General features: G+C 37.3%; 1 protein-coding gene across 5 annotated transcripts in view; it reads left to right on the top strand.

Annotated features, from left to right (window-relative positions):
- The window catches only part of Ranbp16 (Ran-binding protein 16), a 360,844-nt gene that overhangs the window by 17,105 nt on the left and 326,067 nt on the right, over window positions 1-17,672 (top strand). For all 5 annotated transcript variants that reach the window (XM_068225077.1, XM_068225075.1, XM_068225076.1 and 2 more), the window contains exon 3: window positions 15,745-15,911. In XM_068225077.1, the coding sequence (XP_068081178.1) occupies window positions 15,745-15,911 (167 nt within the window). The remainder of the gene's footprint in view (window positions 1-15,744; window positions 15,912-17,672) is intronic.

Below are 17,672 nucleotides of genomic sequence, written 5' to 3'. Positions count from 1 at the left end.
AATCGAACCTGGAGGTGGCAGCTAATCACGCTGACCACTACACCATAGAGGCGGATATATTAATTTGAGGTAGGAAATAAAGTTCCACTGCAATTTGATCATTACTTTTATTCGCATTTTTACCTTCACATTTCCTGAAATAATAATTACATTTGTATTTTTAAAAAAGTAGGCTAAGGCGGGACTCGAACACTCGTCGTCACGGTTCGTAGAGAAGTACGATGACCACTCGGCCACTGCTACACTTGACTGTTTTGCAACTTTTCAAGTATATACACGGTGCTTTACAATCGGGAATTCATAATTTTTTCGGAAATTATTAGGTTGCGGACCTAACAAGTTCAAGTTAAATGTGTTCGCATTTTAGTGTTCTATCCCCTCCACGTGGTCCGAAGCGGATCCTGCCTCATGACATTTGTCCTCATTTTTTTCGAAAACGAAACTGTATGGTATTGACCCAAACCCTTCTACACGAATTACTGTTGAGTTTCCCCCAACAGGTACATTAAGCTAGTTGAAATCGATTGGACGCAGGGTCTGACGCATCCTTGTGAAATCTATAAGCAACTGCTGCACTGGAGAGATTGGTAAGTTGCAATCTGTTGGAAACTCTAACCTATTTTGTATATCGTCTAGTACCTTGTTCATTATGGCTTTGGTAATTAGAAATCTTTCAGCTGACAACTCTAAAAGGACGTTATTTCTTAGTATGGGTCGTCCTTTGCCTTCTTCAGTTTATAAATAGTCCTCATACAGCAGTAAAGCTTCAAACGTACGTCTTCTACATGCCTCCATTTTGAAATTTTAGCAACTGTTACGAGGTTTAACACAGGGGTGCTGCTAGGTTAATTTAACACAAGTATTAACAATTGTTAGAGCTAACAGTTCTTGATGAGACGATCATTTTGTTAAATTGTGTGTTAAGTCTCCTTAACAACAGTGTTAACACTTAACATTTGTTGAAGAAACTGGGCCCTAGTGTATCTGTACGATTCCTTGATGCTCAAACCACAGATTAGTGAGTCTCCATGTCCTACAAGACATTTTTACAGCTTTTATGGGGGTATGGTGGCAAAGGCCTTTTCTGCAGCCTGTAACAGGTAGTAGTTGTTGTTGCAGCATGATGGCACATTACTTTATTATACTCCACAACTGGTTGTTCGGGGTAGTAAGATCTGGACTACATGGTAGCTACGTTATTGTTGCTGGTGATGTTGGCGAATTGCAGCCAGTCGAGCAGCTTGGAAAATGTTTTATTCAAAATTTTGCATGTGGACAAGGTGAAGTGTGCTGGTGCCCTTTTATGTGTGGTATTAGTGACGTCTCCAATATTCTTCAATTAGTTGCAACATTAACAAGCCTATCAAAAACGTTAGGACCAATCAGAGTAGTTGCTATCAATATCTCCCACCCCAATAAAAAGCCACCCACCCAAGCCACCTCTGGTGGGTGGAAAAGTATCCCAACAATTTATGTCATGCTGTAGAATTTTGTAGAATGTAACCAAACCAAACTGTCACACAAACATTTTCAGAGACTCCTCAGAAGACAAGTTGATGTATTCTGTAGTAGTGAGCTGCAACAGAGCGAGCGCAACAATATTGTACTCCCTCCAGGAATGCACGGAGAAGGCAGATCACGATTATCATGAGTGTTACCGAATGTTTCCGATGAATCGCAAGTAAGGTAGCTAACAAGCGTTCGGGACAGAGCAGAGCACTCGTGTCATAGGAGAGTGATCGCTGTTCGTGAATGTTCCTCTCGTACTAGTAGGTAAACTGTGGCTCTGACCAGTAAGTCTGTGATGATTTTAAGCGACAAGATGAATGTGATGATGGTACAACACTGTCGACCTCTAGTAAAAGCTTGCACACCGTTTCTGCTGATGCAAGACAAAATGTTAAAATTATGTACAGAAAATAAAATTAAATCAGGAGATTTTGTAGTAGTAGGGAAAAAGGAAAAACAAAATTAGATTCAAACTCTGCTACGACTAAATTCAGAGAGGTAAGGGGTAAATATATTTTAAAATACACGGGATTTGTCTAGTGCTTCTCATGGAAAACAGTTAAAATATTTTTAAGAAGACAGATTGGCCCTTGGTTCCTGCAAGATGTGTGTGTTTAATCGTGTCCTAGTACGAATAAGCATACCTACCAACTTTCTCGATTTAGGCTGGAGACTCCTGATTTTCGACAGTTTTTCCTGCCTCCCGATTATTCTATTATTTCTCGCGATTTCAGGTTATTTTTTTGGTGAACTTCAAACATTTGTTTTCAAGTCCTGCCATTTCAGCCTTTTTTACGCCAGTGGCCGAAAGTCCTTCGCTCATTGGCTGCTTTCAAATGAAATATCGACGTTTATAAATGCAAGACCAGTGGTCTTGATTAATGCGAGAAATGTGTGTGAATGTGTGATGATTATTGAAACCTGTATATCGCGACGCGTATATCAATTGTCAATCTCTCGTTCTCGCGTGCTATGTTCGTGTTCATTCACATCAGTCTAGTCGATTCTAGAGACTAGTCGCTAGATATGGATTCTTTTTTTAGTAATTTAGTGACTTTTGTAGATATTTTAGGAGCCATTTGGAGACAATTCTGACTGATTTTAATTTATTTCAATGTAAATAAAATAAGTGTGTGTGTACATCGCTCAGAATTGAAAAAGAATGGTATTTAGTTCCGGCCGTGACCTCAGTAACAAGGATAAATGCACGTTTTAATTTTCCGTAATTTCTGTATGTATGTATGCCCATCACGAGAAAACGGCTGAGAAGAATTTAATGAAAATCTGTATATAAAGTCGGGGAATAAGTCGCTACAATCTAGGCCATAAATTATTGTAATACCAATATAAATGGTCCGTTATTGGACATTATAAATTTTCCAGCTAACTCATTCCTGGTTGCCAGTGTTTCGCCCCCGTGTGCTAAGTTAGGCTCATCAGTTGGTACCTAGCACACCCACCAAGACGCAGGCTAGTGCATACCGTGGTAATGAGACAAAGTCTCTCATAGTGCATTGGCACTGTCGGTGGCTCCAAGTAGCCTACGCAGTGGCCGCCACGGTATGCACTAGACATGCATTTATTTGGAGAGACAAAATGATACCAGATTTGAGGTAAAAAAAGAAATTACGAAAATTAGCGGAAGAAATAAACGCAAATTTTAATTTCAACCACAAAAAATTAATCCAGAACGTGAAAAAGAAAATAGATGACAATATTATTGTCATAAAAGCGGACAAAGGAGGATCCACAGTTCTCCTAAATCAACACATACACATTCAAAAAACAGAATTTTTTTTTAAAGGACAAAATTTATGCATTAGTCAACAAAGATCCAACCACAAGAATTCAGCAAAATCTGAGGACTCTAATAAGAAGTTCTAACTTTCTTTTCAATGAACAGGAATAACAAAAACTTTTTAATATGAACCCTAGTATTCCAACAGCCAGAGCCTTACCCAAGATTCATAAGAAAGGCAATCCAATACGTCCTATCATAAATTGCAAAACAGCCCCAGATATAAAGTACCAAATTCATTCACGGCTTCCTAAAAAAAATACGTTTTCAATAATAAACGCCCTTTAAAAAATTCAGTTAATTTTTGCAAATTTCTAAACAAGTTTAACCTGCGGCCCAATCACACAATGTGCAATGTCATAAATATGTACCCAAATATCCCTACCAAAGAAACTGTAAGAATCACCAATGATAATATCAATAAACACAGTGGCGTTATTAAGATAGAAATTGAAGAATTCATGAAGATTTTAAATTTTGTCTTAAACAATAACTATTTCTCTTTCAGTGGAAAGTTTTACCAGCAAAAAGGCTTAGCGATGGGCTTTCTGTCATCGTAGCAGACATTTGTATGGATACAATAGAACACACAAATAAAATGTGTATGTTTATGGCTCAGATTTGTAGATAATACTTTCGTAATTTTTGACAAAGATGTCTCTAATAGTGACGAGATTTTGTAATCCGTAAACAAAATTGTTCCCAAAGTTAAGTTTGCTAAAGAGGACGAAGTCAAGAATGCCTTAAACATTTTAGATTTAACAATTACACGTGGACATAATACCTTCGATTTTTGAATATACAGGAAACCTACACACTCTCCCTTACTATTAAGAATTCATCCCTACACCCCAAGTCCCAAAAACAAGCCTCTTTCTATAATTTAATTTATAGAGCTTTTAAAATTCCTCTTTCTCCCAGCAATTTAAAAACTGAACTGAAATACATAAGGAATCTTGCACGACTGAACGGGTTTAAAATTGATATAGTTAACTGCTTAATTAATAAAATCAAAATTAATTTGGCCACTAATCTCGTCCTGGACAAACCTAAAAAAACTAGTTTTGCCACATTTGCATATAATAACCCAGCCGTCCATCAGATTGCAAATACTTTAAAGAAGGACGATATTAATATAGACTTCAGGACAGTTAACACCAATCAAAACATATATTTTAACCATAACAAGGTCAATTACAATAACAATTATTATTCAAGGTCTGGCATATATAAACTAACATGTACACAGTGTGATTTTTCTTACATAGGTCAAACTGGATGGAGCTTTCACACAAGTTATTTGGAACATTATAACGCTCAAAAACACAAGTACTCAGCGATGAGCCAACATACGAGAGAAACGGGTCATCACTCTACATTCACAGAGCAAGATCTTACCATCTTTAGAAGCATAAGTAAAGGGAAATTAATGAACGAACTGGAAAATCCACACATTTTTTTTGGACCAGACCTATAATAAACATAAAAATCTTAACGATGTCAGTGAAATTAAAAATCCTTTGTATGAATTAACACCTAAATTAATTAATATCGTGAATTCAAATCAGAACAACGTCCCTCATTTATTTAAATCTCTACACTCAAATGCTTCATCCACCATGCCAAACGTTAAGCCCGCCCATACTGCTTCTAGAAACTCCCCTCCAGCAATAGCACATACGCTCATAGACCAGCCTACCCCCACTCTCCCTCCATGCACCGCCCCTCCATTACTGCACCGATATAACACCAGGAGTAGAAATGTTAGTAAGACAGGTACTGCCGGAACAGACAGGTCCACCTACTGTAGTATGAATTGAACAAGTCAGTCATTTTACAGTTATGAGGTGTTAGTTTAATATGTTTTGTCACAATGCGTGCTCTAAATTGTCAATTAAAATTTCTTCTTTACTTCATTACAGACAATCTTAAGATCCCTTTGAAAATTTGTCGGCAATGCCTATTCCATGCGGCTCTACAATACGATGATCCATCAGGAAATAATTCTTGCTGTGTATAAAACCGTTACTTTTACTCAGCATCAGATATAACCGGCTACCGCTACGTGTACGTCTCGCTTGCCGCCTAGCGATGTATATGCCTAATCGCGGACGTTAAAAATTTGCATGTAAATAGCCTTTCCGAAATTTAACTAGATGCGAGAAGATATGAACTATCCTCTGAAATCGTGATGTACCGGTACTCTGCCATATCTTGAGGTGTATCACATTCTTACTTAATTTCTGTATGTAACATTAAAATTAAGAGATCGTTTACTTCAGTCTTTATTTTTAACTAGTTAACAACTACGATCGGCCACGTAATTTACGCATTTATTACGAAAACGTGTTATCCTCTTCATTTCGAAATATTTTTGAAATAGCAGTCGACGGGTATTACTGATCGACTCCAACATCGCCTTCGAATGTCGACGAGAGCTACTTTCTTCCTTTGTCGTTTGGGAGTACTGAGGACTATGGGGCTCATATCTTTTCGTCACTTGGGCCTTTTGTTTTCTCTTCTTCCAGTGCTCCTTCATTTTCTGGCTTTGAGCTAGTTTTCTTTCCTCCGTCCACATAAGCCTGCTGGTTCCTGCATTCTTCCTACTTGCAAGTGACGTTGGAAAACTTCCCTGCTGGATGGCTTGCTGAACCTGCCCCCTTCTCTTATGGGTCTCAGTATTCTTCTTGGGATTTTCCCTTTCCTTGAGTTCTGGTTTCCTGAGAAGGCCTTTCTTGGTCATCACAAGACATTGGAGGCGTAGAGAATAGATGGTTTTACTACTTTATTATAGTGGCTGAGTTTGAGGTTCTTGGAGAGGTACTTTAATGCGTAGGAGTGGTAGGTCCTCCAAACTTACTCACTATTACATACTGTACTTAAATAATTTAATACCACCCCTCTCCCAAGGATCTATGGTTGTGGGAAAACGTAGAAGTCTACCATTAGACACTTTTTCCGGGAGTTTTCAATTATCACTATAGGGGTTTTCCCCCCACAAAAACTACTAATTCCACTCATTTTATCAATTACTTCTTAACTAGCTCTTAACTAAGGATAAAGAAATTTAACCCTGTTTTCATTTCTGAAACAATAATAATTGCAAAGAATATTTTCTAGGAAATAGTTTTCAATGACAACAGTGCTTTTCTAACACGGGTTAATTTAATTTCATGTACTACATAAATTTTCTGAGGTTATATATTTCCCAAAATTGTGTTTATTTTACTGAGCAAGTTGGCGATGCAGTTAGGGGTGTGCTGCTCTGAGCTTGCATTCGGTAGATAGTGGGTTTGAACCTCACTGTCGGCAGCCCTGAAGATGATTTTCCATGGTTTCCCATTTTCACACCAGGCAAATGCTTAATTAAGGCCACAGGCGCTTCCTCCCCACTCGTAGCCCCTTCCTATCCCATCGTTGCCATAAGACCTATCTTGTCGGTGCGACGTAAAGCATATTGTAAAAAAAAATTTTTTTTCAACATTACTTTCAAATTGCGTTTCAATTTGTTTTCAAAGTAAATGTATTTCGTTAAGATGAATATTACACCGATTAGAACTTGAATACAGTATTTGTACACTAAATTATCTTAGACTGTTTCAGTCCGATCAAAGTATGTAAATAATTTTCTGATGAGAAGTATATTTTCTGCTGTATCCATGAGATGGCATTAATAAAAATACATGGAAAGCGCTAGTGGTTGAATGAAATATAACTGTCGTTAATCATCTGAGAAGTGAGAAAACGCTTCACAGAGAATAACCGATATTGATATTGTAACATACATACTGATGATATAACACACATAATGGCAATTAAAACTGAAGATAATTATTTGAATGAATAAAACTATATATTTTATACTCAGATGCTGCTATTCGCTTGTACTGCATGAGTCACACCACTGTTTCAGACAAGACTGTTTTTTGTGGTACAGCTATACATATCAGAGTTTGAAAGCGAGTGTTTCCTTTGGTTAGGGAGCATTTGGCCGGGCGATGCCGAGTGAGCGAAGGTCAAATCCGATGCGAGTGATTACACATGAATAGAGTTTGGGAAAACCGATCTTGATGCATCGCTCCCTTGTAGCTCTGTTCTATAGTATTCGATGTATTCAAGAGTGATATTCAATGTGATTTTACTTTTAAGTTATTTTTAATAAGATGCCTATGGCTGAAGAAGTCTCCCAGTATGTCGAAACATGTACCGTATTATGCTCGGACATTGAAATTGCATGTATTTTCACTTGTGAAGTGATGGGTATTGATTAGGTGGGTACTTTCAATAAAATAAAGTTCTTAAGTTATATCAGTGTGGACCATTACAATGAAATTTGTCAATTGTAAGTGGTATATTCTGAGCTGTCAGTGGAGAGATGGCGTGGAATGACATTAGTAGATGAATAAGTTTGAGTGATGTTTTTAAAAGAAAAGATCACAATATGAAGATAAAGTTGGAATTCATGAGGACGAATTGGGGCAAATATTTGTTTATAGGAAGAGAAGTTGGGGATCAGAATAATTTACTAAGGGAGATGTTCAATAAATTTCCAGATTCTTTTCAATTATTTAACAAAAGACTAGGTAAAAAACAGATAGAGAATCTGCCACCTGAGTGACTGCCCTAAGTGCAGATCAGTGGTGATTGATTGAATGAATTAATGAAGAAATATGGAATCAAATTGGTGAGAGGAGATCGATTGGGTAAATTTTACAGAAAAGGGTATAGAATGATAGGACATACCTTAAGACACCCGGGACCTGTTCAGTTGATTTTTTGAGGGAAGCGCAGGCAGTAAGAACAGTAGGGGCAGACCAAGGTATGAATACGACGAGCAGATTAGGGCAGATGTAGGATTTAGTACCGTAGAAATGAAAAGGTTAGCACAGGATAGGGTAGCATAGAGAATTGAATCAAACCAGTTTATGGACTGATGACCCTAACAACAATAGCAGCATTATAAATACAGGTTCTTTTAAATGCTTCATAGATGGAAGGGCACATTACTGTGTGACCTAAGGATGAAACCGTGTCTGTAAAAAAAAAACCCCATCAAACATCAAAATCCTACACAGCAACAGACATGCCTGGAACGAGTATCCTGACATTATTCTACTGTGCTAAGAGAACATCAGAAATCTTGCACAGCTACTTACTCATGCGAGGGTCAAGTCATAAGTCATGGCAACTATTTTTTTTCTTGCGAACAGGAGACAACATGGAATATCTAAGATATGCATTTGGAAATATAGGACATGCACTTATATGCATAGTGCCTGAAGACAAATTCTGAATTCGGGAGATTCTCGCAGGATAGTGGCAGAACACAGGCCAATGGTAAACATTGTTTTATTATGGTATAGACAGCAAATACACAAGACTAGATACACAGGCAGATCTCCACTAATTATAGACCTCATGTAAACACTGATAGATCACCATTATCCGTACATCTTTGTCCATGGACACTGGACGGCCTGGGCGAGGCAAATCGGCAGTTGATTCTCTACCCTGTTTGAACGTCTCCACCCACCTCGCCACTGTGCTATAGGGCATGGCATGCACACCTAATGCTTCTTGCAGCTCTGCGTGGCATTGGTGTGCATTTCTGCCGTGGAGAACTGCTATTTTAATATACACTTTCTTGTTGACTTCCATTTTGTGACGCTCTCACTCACATACCGAACTTGGGGACATGCTTAGACCCACACTGTTGTTTTCGTACACCATCTAGTGGCATCATATGCAAGTACGTACTGTACGTTTCCAAATGCATATCTCAGGTTTTCCGTATTGTCTCCTGTTTGCGAGAAAAAAAAGTTGCCATGACTTATGACTCGACCTATGTATCAGTGTAGACTCTGTATAATTTCCATTTATTTTGGAAAGACCTCCTGTATTTACAAGCTGCTGCTAAGAACAAGGTAAAACATATCAATTTTCTGTACATATCTATTAATTATAGACATTTCAAAATTAGCTGTAGAGGTGGTGTCTAAGGATCTTGATGGAGCCTCGAAGGACGAGGGTCGCGATTTCGGGGATGAGCTTCATTGGGAAGCGCTTCCATGTGGCGACGAAGTGACAAGGTATGGTACCGTGAGCTCCGACCGTTATCCCTGTTATTTCAATTTCCTGAAGGTGGAATTTAGATACAGCAGGTCAGTCGACTTTGTGGACTTCAAAGCAACAAAAGACATATATTGAAGGTACACTAAAACTTCAGTATGACTGATAACTTGATTCACAACACTTCAAATGACCTAACAAAATGTGTCATATTGCACTGTCAGCAATGCACCCATCTCTATCGCAACATATATAAAACTCAGCATCTTTTCGCTGTTGCCTGTAGGGGATCGCTTGCGTATTGTATCCATGTATTAAATATTGAATTGTGATGAAATCGATGCCGAGCAGTAATGTAATGGTTTTTGTGAGACAACTCAGGAAAGTGATATTTTGCAAACTCCTTCTCAGCTTTCTCAGATCCACAAACTGTGTAAATATGATATGCAGGAAAAAAATAAATATGTATTCACAGAGCCACATACTTATCTTTAAAGTGTCACTCACAGTAGCAGTTTTTACTGTATATTTGTCAACAGTAGAAAGCTTGCCTAGGTGACATGGGATGAGCATTTCTGAGACTTGGCTTACTGCTTCCTAAACTGCTAAAGGTATACCCAAACTATGTGTAGTTTATTTCACTGCAAGAGCTAAAACAGGTATATCTCTGTGTTCAAGTTAGTGATTTTTTTTTTTTTTTTTTACGAAACTCCAAGAACACTTTCTTGGATTTGTAAAACCTGGTTGATATAGCAGGTGCCATGAGTAAAAGCTAGTTGAAGATAAAAGTGAAGAAATAACAGTAAGGCACCACATAGTTGTAAATGGTTCCTACAATGCACTCGTTGATGGTCTTGATGGAAACGTTGACCATATTTTGTCTAAAACTACTAAATGAAGCCATGACCCTATCCCTTCCCATTTATTATTGCACCGTACGGGGTACATTATTCGTATTGTGCCTTTTCCCTCACTGCCTCAAATACTCCGGCTAATAATCTGATATAAAATGTTGGATGGACAAATAAATATAATCATCTCCTAAAAATTCAGGACGACACGCAGGTAAGAATAAAATAATTACACCAACTTAGGTCTGCGACCAAATCATATTACAATCATCTGTATCTGCAAAAAAAAAAAAAAAAAATCATTTGTATATTCCATCCCATCCAACATGTGCATTCACTTATCTACACCGATATTGGCTTATTTCGGTGAATAACACATGAGAACCATATTTTGATATCAAATCATATATTCGTTCGCTGCACAATACCTTTCAGGGATACTCATTTCAATTAACCTTTTTTTATCGTGGACTCAACTGAGAAATGCACAGCCTTTTCCCCAAATCCGTCCGCAAAACCAATTCCAATTAATTGTAGCCAACAATAAAATAAATCTTTGACTTTATCTATTGATTATTTATAAGTACTCCATCTAATATCTTTTCCGATAATGAATTTAATAAATAACAAGAATTCCGGTTAAAATCCTTATCTCCTATTTTATTGAAAGTTCATTGTACTTGGAATGAAGTATAATTACAATTACATATTCAGTTACACTCTTAGGAATTCCAATTCCAAATTGAAATACAATTCAATATTTTCTTATCATATAAAAAAAATCGTCGACATTAACATTACAATCTCGTTTCAATATTTTTGAAATATTAATAATTCACCGAAATATTATTGAAACCTTATAAAAATATCCCCTAAACATTGTCGAGGTGTCGTTGGAATGGTTGAAATACCTTGGAATATCGGTGAAATAATGTTTAGATATTCCTTAAAAAATGTTGAAAAGTCATTGAAATACTTGAAGCACCTTGGAATATCGGCGAAATAATGTTTAAATATTCCTTAAATATTGTTGAAAAGTCATTGAAATGACTGAAGCACCTTGGAATATCGGCGAAATAATGTTTAGATATTCCTTAAAAATTGTTAAAAAGTCATTGAAATGACTGAAGCACCTTGGAATATCGGCGAAATAATGTTTAAATATTCCTTAAAAATTGTTGAAAAGTCATTGAAATGACTGAAGCACCTTGGAATATCGGCGAAATAATGTTTAAATATTCCTTAAAAATTGTTGAAAAGTCGTTGAAATGACTGAAGCACCTTGGAATATCGGCGAAATAATGTTTAAATATTCCTTAAAAATTGTTGAGAAGTCATTGAAATGACTGAAGCACCTTGGAATATCGGCGAAATAATGTTTAGATATTCCTTAAAAATTGTTGAAAAGTCATTGAAATGACTGAAGCACCTTGGAATATCGGCGAAATAATGTTTAAATATTCCTTAAAAATTGTTGAAAAGTCATTGAAATGACTGAAGCACATTGGAATATCGGCGAAATAATGTTTAAATATTCCTTAAAAATTGTTGAAAAGTCATTGAAATGACTGAAGCACCTTGTAATATTGGCGAAATAATGTTAAGATATTCCTTAAAAATTATTGAAAAGTCATTGAAATGACTGAAGCACCTTGGAATATCGGCAAAATAATGTTTAAATATTCCTTAAAAATTATTGACAAGTCACTGAAATGACTGAAGTACCTTGAAATATAGGTGACATAATGTCGAAATATCAAGAATATTAACTAAGTACCATTCAAATATCAACTAGACATCATTAAAATATCATTTGAATTTCATTGAATATCCCTACAAAATTCATATGTATGATCTTTGCTTTCTTTGTTTTCTCAAGTCTTCATTGTGTAATAACAAAAACAACATAAGTAAGTTCCATAAATATGGTTCAAAAATTACCATACAGCTATATATCGACTCAAATAAAACCGAAAATAAAATATTCTTTATACTAGGTAAACTAATTTGGTCATAAAACCATCTGAAAATAAATAGGAATAGCCTATCATAACATACATGTGCAAACAAGCTAATCAAACATCTAGGAATGCAATACTTCCATTCGTAAATAAACATCTTTCTGCGAAATTAAAACAGGAAATGGTATCGGAAATTTACCTGTCCACAAGCAGTAGTCATTTCAGTCATGAAGACGTTTCCTCCCTCCAAACATGCGTTTGACAGAAATTCAACTTAGGCTTAGCTTATTATGTGAGATTCTTCAAAAAAAAAACTTTCAATCGCGAATACCTTATTTTAGGATATAATTTTTGATGACCGTATACCATAAGTAGCCTGTAAGTTCATTACCCTCTTACAATTGTATGCATGTGCCACATAACCCGACTTCGTATACTGCTACGTAATTCACATGACGAAAACATCAACTATAACGTAACATTAGCGTTATGTTGCTTAAATATTACCAACTGCTCAAATCTAGTCGTATTTCACTGAATACGCATTCTGTCAATAACAATTCCTCATTACTTATACACTTCCCTATCTCCATTATTTTAGCCTATAATCTCTTAAGATTATCGATCATAACGATTCCACCTAACAAAATCATTCGTTGCTTTAACTATAGTGCAGTATACGTATAATCCATTTACATAATCTCATCACCTATTATGGGTTTACGGTATTCCGTAACACAAGCAATCACATATTCTCAGCAAAATAACGCGAGTGTTAATATTTCAGGTTCTACTTACTTACTTTTGGTGTCAAGTTATCGTCAAATTAAGTTCTATTAATCTAGAAGACGGTCTAATATCATTCTGCATTGCACTGGAGTTGAATTACCCAATGAAAGGCATGAATCTTCAGAATCACATTGATAATGTCGGTTTTCCAAAGCTTCACATAAAATAAATAAGCACTCCTACTCATTGATTATAGATTTGAAACGTCAAAGACTACCTAACTCCATATCTTAAATAAGCTATAAGGATTCCTTTTTCATGACCCTACTCATAGAACTTTTATCTTGAAGAATTAAACATTAACCATACTACCATCATATATTAAATTAAATATTTACTATCGTTCATCCAAATATAAGTAATTTTAACTACGAAAATTTAAATATAAGGAACTTGACTTATCTTGCTTTCGTTATTCGACTGGGATGGTCTTCATTCTGGATCTCCTTTGGCTCCCGACTCGAGTTGCGGTTCACGTCATCGTTGGTTACTGGTGACTGGCCTTGGGTGTGGGTGATGACGGCTGGCAAGGGCTCCCACCGGATTGTGATCCCATTCTTCTGGTTTACTCAGCCATCGTATCTCCGTCGATTACGTGCGGTAGAAACATAATGAAGGATAGCATTAGGTGCATTCTCCAAACAGGGAATAAATAATTTTGAATATATATTTTAGCTATCTAGTAAGTTATTCGTCAAGATGCAATACTTTAGGTATTTCTTGTTTGTCGCTAGCTTAAAGAATAAGCTGCCGATCTCTAAATCTTCTTTAAGATTTCGGCTACGAGTTCGTATTGGCAAATCTTATGGGCGATATCTTCCTCTTTCCTTTCACTTCTTTCACGCCCGATGCTTTTAATTCGTATTTTATGGTTTATATACTGCCGTAATTATACTATTAGCAGTTTTCTTCTCTGAATTCAACCTCTTCTTTTCTTGAATACCAATTCTTGCTCACAATTTCGTTCCGATGATCAATACGATTTTTTTTAAAAGTGTCGTCTTTTTTTTTACTCGGGACAACAATCTGATTCTTTTATCACGGCCATTTGGATTGCTAAGGTCTGATTGTCGCAATATCAACTCATGGCCTACTTGACTGGTTATATCTGCATTTTCTCTCTAGAATATACTCTTTCATTATGTAACCTCCGTTATTTTTATCCCGATGCATGGCAAGTATTAGGGATGTAACTCCCGATCATGACGCAAATCGGGCAATGAAATGGTACATTATATATACTGTAATATAGACAAATTGTGTGCAGATATGCTTAGAGTAGTGGAAATTCCATCAATCCATTGGTTGTACTGACTGCTCAGCAAGATATGGGAGGAAAACACTATCTCGGATGATTGGAAGATGGGCATCATTGTACCTCTGTTCAAGAAAGGAAGCAGACGGAAATGGACTATCGTGGTATTTCACTACTGTCTCTTATTCTTAAAATATTGGAAAAAATAATAGAGAACAAAATCAGAGATATTGTTGAAGATATTGTTCTTGAGGAAGAACAGTGTGTGTTTAGATCAGGAAGGTCAACTACAGACCTAATCTTTGCAATTAGGATGCACCAGCTCTTATTTCTAATATTTTTGGATCTTGAGAAATCTTATGACAGTGTACCAAGGGAAGGAATTTGGTAATACATGAAAGAACTACACGTGCAAGACAGCCTCATAGACAAAGTGAAAATGTTGCACATTAGGAACAGGAGTTGTGTTCAAGCAGGATGTGGTTTGTCAGACTGGTTTGAAACCAAGAGAGGAGTGCAGCAGGACAGCTCATTGTCACCACTTATATTTATCATTGTAATGGTTATGATAAAGATATATCAATTAAAAGAAAAGAAAAGAGCATGGAGATATTAAAATCTTCACATTTGCAGATGATGTTGAGATATGGAGTGAATCAGAAGCGGAATAATTGGGAGAGAGACTGAAAAGACGGAATGAGGAGTTTAAGACTATGGTTTGAACATCAGCAAGACTAAAACAGTGGTGATGCCAATGCATAAGGAGGGAGCAGAACCATTAGTCGTGCTAAATGAAACCAAGCTGAATAATGTTCCACATTTCAAGTACTTGGAGCAGCATTCTATCAAACGACAACCTAGCAAAAGATGAGGTAAACAACTGCATTAATAAGGGAACGCAATTTTACCACCAAGTAAGACTTTGCTGTGGGATGAGCAAATACCCATGAAAACAAAAATGACATTGTACAAGTCCTATTATACACTGGTTCTTAGATACGGTTTCGAAACCCTAGCATTAACCAATAGAGATAATTCCAAACTCCATGCAGCTGAAATGAAGTTCCTCCATACTATGATTCAGAAAACCATGAAAGACAAAATCAGGAATGAGAAGATTAGAGAAGTAGGAATAGATGATTCACTCATCAATAAGATCCAAGTATGTGGTTAGATCTAATCAAGAATGACGTACTGCAGAGAGGTCATGATTGGGACAAGTTAGTGGAAGTTAGCACACGCAACCCCACAGGTGTGGGGAAAGCGGTAGCAGAAGAAAAGTAATACAAGAACAGGGTAGGAAGGGGCTCCTTTACCACACCCAGGCAACTGGAAATGGTTCAGGATGATGATGATTATTGTATCATCCTTGAAAGCAGTGTTGCATTTTCTAACAATTGTTAACTGATATTTGTGTTTTTTAAATTAGTCCATTTAATATCTTTTGTGTTACAGAAATATGCCTTTATGGGGATTTTTATGTTTGAATTGACCAATTTCTTGTTATTTCAGGTAATTATGTCTTGAACTACCTTGCAACGCGACCCAAACTTCCTAATTTTGTGATTCAGGCATTAGTTGGTTTGTTTGCCCGAATCAGCAAGCTTGGCTGGTTTGACAATGACAAAGATGAATTTGTGTTTAGGAATGTTGTCACTGACATTACAAAGTTCTTGCAGGTAAGTGTGAAATTTTATTTTACATTAGAAAAAAGAAATCTTATAATAGGCCTACTGACTAGTATAGTGTTCAGATATATTTTTAAATGCACGTACTTTAATCTGGGATATAATTGGTGTGTGAGAAATGTTTTGGTTCACCCCTAATGCTAAAAAAAACAGGAGTAAGGGAATGTTGGATGTTGATTGGTCTACTGTACAAAGTCTCCAGACTATATAAATCAGTATTATACTGTGTGCTGTTTTTTAGTGAGGTACGATGTTGAACACTTCTGTTGAAATAGTTGCCTACTCTTAAGCATTATTATGATTGGTTTTTATATTGAATTTCTATTGGAGAATTTCAGTTTAGTACTATGACCAAGGATATTGTCTTGCATGAATACATTCCATCGTGTGGTAAAAATTTATCAGATGTGGAGAGAAGGGTAAAGATTTTATCATAATCATCGTACTTTGTTATTCTATTTTACCCATAAGTTATGAGGCCCATTCAAAAAGAAATGAGCTTAAGGCTATAAAATGAAAACCTGTACCTTTATTTCATAAGTATTGCCCAGCACTGCTGAGGCACTTGTCCCGCTGTGACACAAGGCAGTGAATGGCCATCTCATAAAGTTCCTGGGGCTGCGTTGTGAACCAGTTCTGAACGTCCTGCTTGACGTCGCCCGAGGTGAATTGTTTGGCTCACAGATCCTTCTTTAGCTCAGGGAGACAGGTCTGGATTGTATGGAGGGTGACAGAGGACCTAATGTTTGAATGTCTGCAAGAGCTCCTTGACTGTGTTCGCTGTATCTGGCTTTGCATTGTGTGGAGCATAATGATCCTTCGGGTGTGCTGTCATGGTTTCTATTTGATCGCTTTGCGAAGAGGGGTCAGGGTTTGCGAGTATCGCTGTGCATTCGCGGTTGTCGGATACTGCAGAAAGTCCATAAGAAGGAGGCCCTTTTGGTCAGATAAGAAGCTGAGCACTTGTGCGTACGGCCTTGGAGTTCCAGGTGACGACGAACCTGCATGCTTCCACTGGAGACTTCATCATTTTGACTTGGGTTCGAAGTGATGACACAATGTCCACTCTCCAGCGACCACTCATGATGGGAACTCATTCCCTTCCTTGGCATAGCGCAGCAGATGTTCAAGAGAGAGTCCCATTTGACATGCTTTCGCTTACTGTGCTGGTTGAAAACAAGGCATCCATTGGGCACACTTTTCGCAAAGTTTGTATGTCCTTAATGATGGCGTGAACACTTCCGACACTCACTCCGACCTCTGTGGCAGTGGCTGCTACCATAACTCGCTGATCTTACACAATGAGGGCACCCACATGCTGGACAATGGCATCGGTAATGCAGTGTGGTGTTCCAGACCGTGCGTGATTGGCCAACGGCATCCTTTCTTGAATCGCTTGTGCCATGCCTTCACCCTTGCAACAAACATGCAGTTTTCTCCATACACTAGTGCCATTCTTTGATTAATTTCTGTTCCTCGCACTCCTTCCGCTGTCAGGAAATGCACTACCACCTTTGGCTCTTCTTTTGAAGACTCCATTTCACTGTTTTTAGTGCGACTGAGTGCAGTGGATGTTCAGTGCGTGTACGTGCTCGCTCTGTCATTGTGGGTGTACGCCCAGGTCCCTCTAATGGTCATTTTGGGACCTCGGCGCTCTTATAGGGACCGCACCTTTCTCCGCAGGCAATGACATTGCAATCCTTTCAGCAGTTTTCATTTTATAGCATCCAGCTCATTTCTTTTTGAACCAAT

The sequence above is a fragment of the Anabrus simplex genome, chromosome 1, assembly GCF_040414725.1.
Source record: "Anabrus simplex isolate iqAnaSimp1 chromosome 1, ASM4041472v1, whole genome shotgun sequence".
NCBI classification, from domain to species: Eukaryota; Metazoa; Arthropoda; class Insecta; order Orthoptera; family Tettigoniidae; genus Anabrus; species Anabrus simplex.
This window is presented reverse-complemented; position numbering and strand designations above follow the sequence as displayed.